Source organism: Vanessa tameamea, chromosome W (assembly GCF_037043105.1).
Source record: "Vanessa tameamea isolate UH-Manoa-2023 chromosome W, ilVanTame1 primary haplotype, whole genome shotgun sequence".
Taxonomy (NCBI): domain Eukaryota; kingdom Metazoa; phylum Arthropoda; class Insecta; order Lepidoptera; family Nymphalidae; genus Vanessa; species Vanessa tameamea.
The window spans coordinates 2,429,361-2,433,667 of NC_087340.1; the positions used below are offsets into that span (position 1 = coordinate 2,429,361).

Sequence of the window (4,307 nt, forward strand, 5' to 3'; positions counted from 1 at the left end):
CTTCTTTAATATAACTTTGTCTGACATGAGTCAAATTTGTTAAAAGCGCTTTCATGTATGTTGAGTCCGTTGGAGGTGGAATATATACAGCACAAATATAAATAAAGTTATTATCATGAGTACGAATTGTTAACCATATATCTTCACAAGTTGATTCCCATTCTGATTTTCTAGTAACTTAAAATTTGTTTTTAACTGCAATGAGTACTCCACCTCCATCTTTTTTTGTTCTATTCGATGAGGTAGAACAGCGATCGCGACGGTAAACATGATATCTTTTGTCGATAAATTCATTATTAAACACAGTATCATTAAGCCAGGTTTCGATAATAACTAATATGTCATAGTTTGAGCGCAAAATTGCTTGATACATTTCATCTGTTTTTGTTCTTATGCCTCTTACATTTTGATATAACACATTTAACTCGAAAACAAAACATTAAAAATTGTTATGCATGCACTAATAACAAACACAAAAAACAATAAATAGAACATAAAATCAAAAACTTGGAAAAAACAGAAAAGAGATACTACAACTGCTTTAAGCAAAACACAGCTGGAGAAGTGTCATTTCTTCGTACAAATATTCGACCACTTCTAACCCATACGTATTCATACTTCTTTTCCTTAATTGCAAGACGGGCAGCAGCATGTAGGCGCTTATTATCCGGCGATAAATGTTCCATAATATAAATTTGTTCCTTGCCGCTGGCAATACCCAAATGTGATGAGTTAAGCTTAGATTGAGGATTCTTTTTATTAAACACTTTAACAGCCGCTAAGAAGTTATCGCGCTTACGTGGAGTTGATAGTTTAACTATAATGCTACGGGGTCGTTTAGATTCTGTGTTCCTCTTAGCTACTCGGTGAAAGTTAACTATATCATTATCGTGTAGATCAAATGACACTACACTGGCTAACTGGTGTACAATCGACGAGAGGTTTTCTGATTTATGTTCAGGAACACACTGAATTTCCAAATTACAATCTCGCGACTGTTGTTCCATTAAGGACATTTTGAATTCGAGTCCCGTGATGTTGGTGCGTAGATTCATATTCTCTTTTTCTAATTCAATTATCCTGTTTTTGTAGTCTTCATTTATGTTAATTTGGTTATCGTGGGAGTGAGATAAAAATTTTAAAGACTCTGTAACTTCGTCAAAATCATTTTGTAATGCTGAAAATTTATTGATTATGCCCTTAACTTCTTCTTGCATTTTTTCTAGGCATATATTGAATTTATTAAGACTCGACTGTTGTTCATCTACTTTAAGGTTAATTTCCTTACGGAAACTACGTATTTCATTGACAATAGACTCTAATGAAAGACTGGAAGCGCTTGGAGGGGTTTCAAATTCTTGATCGTATTGGACTTTGCTTTGACTCGGTGTATTAGTATTACTAGTTGCTTTAGAACGCTTTGGTAAACAAACTGGACACACCCATTTAGAGCGATGAATGACGTTTTCGTTGTACTTTACACAATCTGCATGATAGTGAATATTGCATCCTGTATTAGAACATTTAATACGTTTTTGTGACACAGATATATTGTTGTTGCATACTCCACAAAGCGCCATCTTTGGAGAATATTTGAAGTAGCAAATACAAGAAATGAAAAATATGAATCAAAGAAAAAACTGAGACTCGTTCTGCTGAGTATCGATCCTGCGCTCGACGGTTAAATTTTATTTATTTATTTATTTATTACATATGGCACACAAGACAGGTAATAACTGATAAATAACCAAATAATAAATTACAGAGTTCGAAGATTAGTTACACCCCAATATTTGTGTACACATCAAGCAAGAATACATGAAATCACAGTTAACAAGGGCTGAAGCTATTACAAGTAAAAATTAAAGAAAAAAAAAAAAAAAAAATCATACGAATATTACATTTTTGGAGAAATTAAGCAATAAGTATAAAAAATAGCAGAAAAAAAAAAAAAAATATAAACAATATTACATAACATTGTCAATATATTACGTACTAAGTCTTAAAGATTAAATTCATCAAACACCTCCTAAATATACGAAACTTACTCTCGAAAATCTCAATGGAGTCATTATTAGCGGCAATATCGTTGTAAGTACGACACATTCTCGCAATGGGGTTATTATAGGATACATTATTTAAATACGGGTTGATGTTAAATGTTTTAGGATTTCTAAATCTGTAGTTTATGTTAAAATTGATAGCGGACAATAAATCTTGACAATCAATACAACCGTGGATGGTTTTATGTAGAAATGAAACATCGAAATATGTTCTACGAGATGCAAGGGATTGCATGTGGAAGTATTTTAATCTCTCAGAATAGTGCAGCAACTGCTGATACTTCATATGTTTGTAGGAGAGTATCCTCATAAATTTCCTTTGGACTTTTTCTATACGGTCGCGATGTACACCGTAATAGGGTGACCAAACTACTGAATTGTATTCGAGTATACTACGAACCATAGTGTAATACAATTGTATAATACTAGTGGGCTTCTTAAAGTCATTGGTGGATCGAGTGATGAAGCCAAGCAGTTTGCAACTTTTGGTTATAATGCTGTCATAATGATCTCTAAAGGTTAATTTCTCATCAAAAATTACTCCCAAGTCCTTGACAGAGGTCTTACGCATTAGATTTTGACCTTTAAGGCTATAATCAAAGACAATCTTGCTTTGTTTTTTGAGTGTGAAACTTATCACATAGCATTTGCTTGTGTTAAGTTGCATGTGATTTAAATCGCACCATTTTTCTATAGTATCAAGATCGTATTGAAGAGCCAAAGCATCATTGGTGTTACGGATCGTGTTATAAATTTTAAGATCGTCAGCATAAAATAAAGAAGGACAAGACAAGCATTCAGCAAGGTCATTAATAAAGATTATAAAGAAAAGCGGACCCAGATGGGATCCTTGGGGAACACCAGATGTAATAATAGTGGGTGATGATATAAATCCTTTGATTGCAACCAACTGCGTTCTTCTACTTAAGTAAGATTCGACCCATCTCAAAAGATTTCCACAAACACCATAAGCTTCTAGTTTGTGACACAAGATGGTATGATTAACTCTGTCAAATGCCTTGGAAAAATCTGTGTAAATGGAATCCGTTTGTCCCTGTTTTGCAAAAGTGTTGCAGATGTAGTTTTTATATACTAATAAATTCGATGTTGTGGAACGATGTCTAACAAAACCATGTTGTCTGTTTGTCAATACCGGGGCCACGTGGTGATAGATAGCATCGTATACCAGTGATTCAAATATTTTTGAAAAGCCGGAAAGTATACTTATCGGCCTGTAATTTTCACATTGTGAGCGATCACCGGATTTTAGTATTGGAAAGACGTAGGCATTTTTCCAGTATTTAGGAAAGATTCCATTCGCGAGGGACATGTTGAAAATCAAAAATAAAGGATAACACAATTCACCGGCACACGATTTTATGACAATAGGTGGTATATTATCAGGACCTGCCCCCTTATTTACATCAAGATGTTTAATTTTACAAAGTATATCTTTAACGGAAATATTAATAATACTCAATGAGCAGTTGTGACGAAAGCCAAGAGCAGGTACTGAATTTATGTCAATACTAGTATTGTCGAAAACAGAGCCAAAAAATTTCGCGAAAAGTTCACACATCTGATCACCCGTGGTAGACGATAGGTTTCCATATGTGACAGACTGCGGTATTGACGACACCTTACTGTCTTTTCTGTTATTTACATATCTGTAAAATGCTTTTGGATTATTGAAGACTGATTCCTCAACAGAGTTAATGAATTTGTTGTAGCAATTATCCATAAGATTTTTACATTTTGTTCTCAAGAGCGCATAATTGTCGTAGTCACGTGGATTACCAAACTTTTTATATTGTTTGTGATATCTATGTTTTTTTTCTAAATTATGTTTTAAAGTATTACTGAACCAGATTGGATATTGCGATGAATTATAATTAGATAGTGGTGTGTGTTTTTGAAGTATAGAGTTAAGCGTGTCATAGAATTTCTTTACATTAACATCCACATCAGAAGAAGATAAAATTTCATTCCAATTGACTTCTTTCAACTCTGAACGAATATTGTCAAAATTGGCTTTAAAATAATTAAGTTTCCTACGATTTTTAGATTCCATATTGTTTTGGCAGTTTTTAATAAACGTTAGTTCAATACCTAAGGGTGGATGATGTTTGTCGATGACACTTATTGGTTGCACCTCAAATATCTTTATTGATGTTGATGTCATTGATGCAAGTACTAAATCTAGATATTTTCCATTTATGTTACTAACAGTGTTGAATTGGGTGA

The 4,307-nt window shown here is 33.4% G+C and overlaps 1 protein-coding gene across 1 annotated transcript; it reads right to left on the minus strand.

Moving 5' to 3' along the window:
• Positions 1-530: 530 nt before the first annotated feature.
• Positions 531-1,682, minus strand: LOC135194596 (uncharacterized). Its single transcript, XM_064220211.1, has one exon. The coding sequence runs from the start codon at positions 1,578-1,580 to the stop codon at positions 531-533; it is 1,050 nt and encodes a 349-aa protein (XP_064076281.1). The 5' UTR covers positions 1,581-1,682.
• Positions 1,683-4,307: the final 2,625 nt, after the last annotated feature.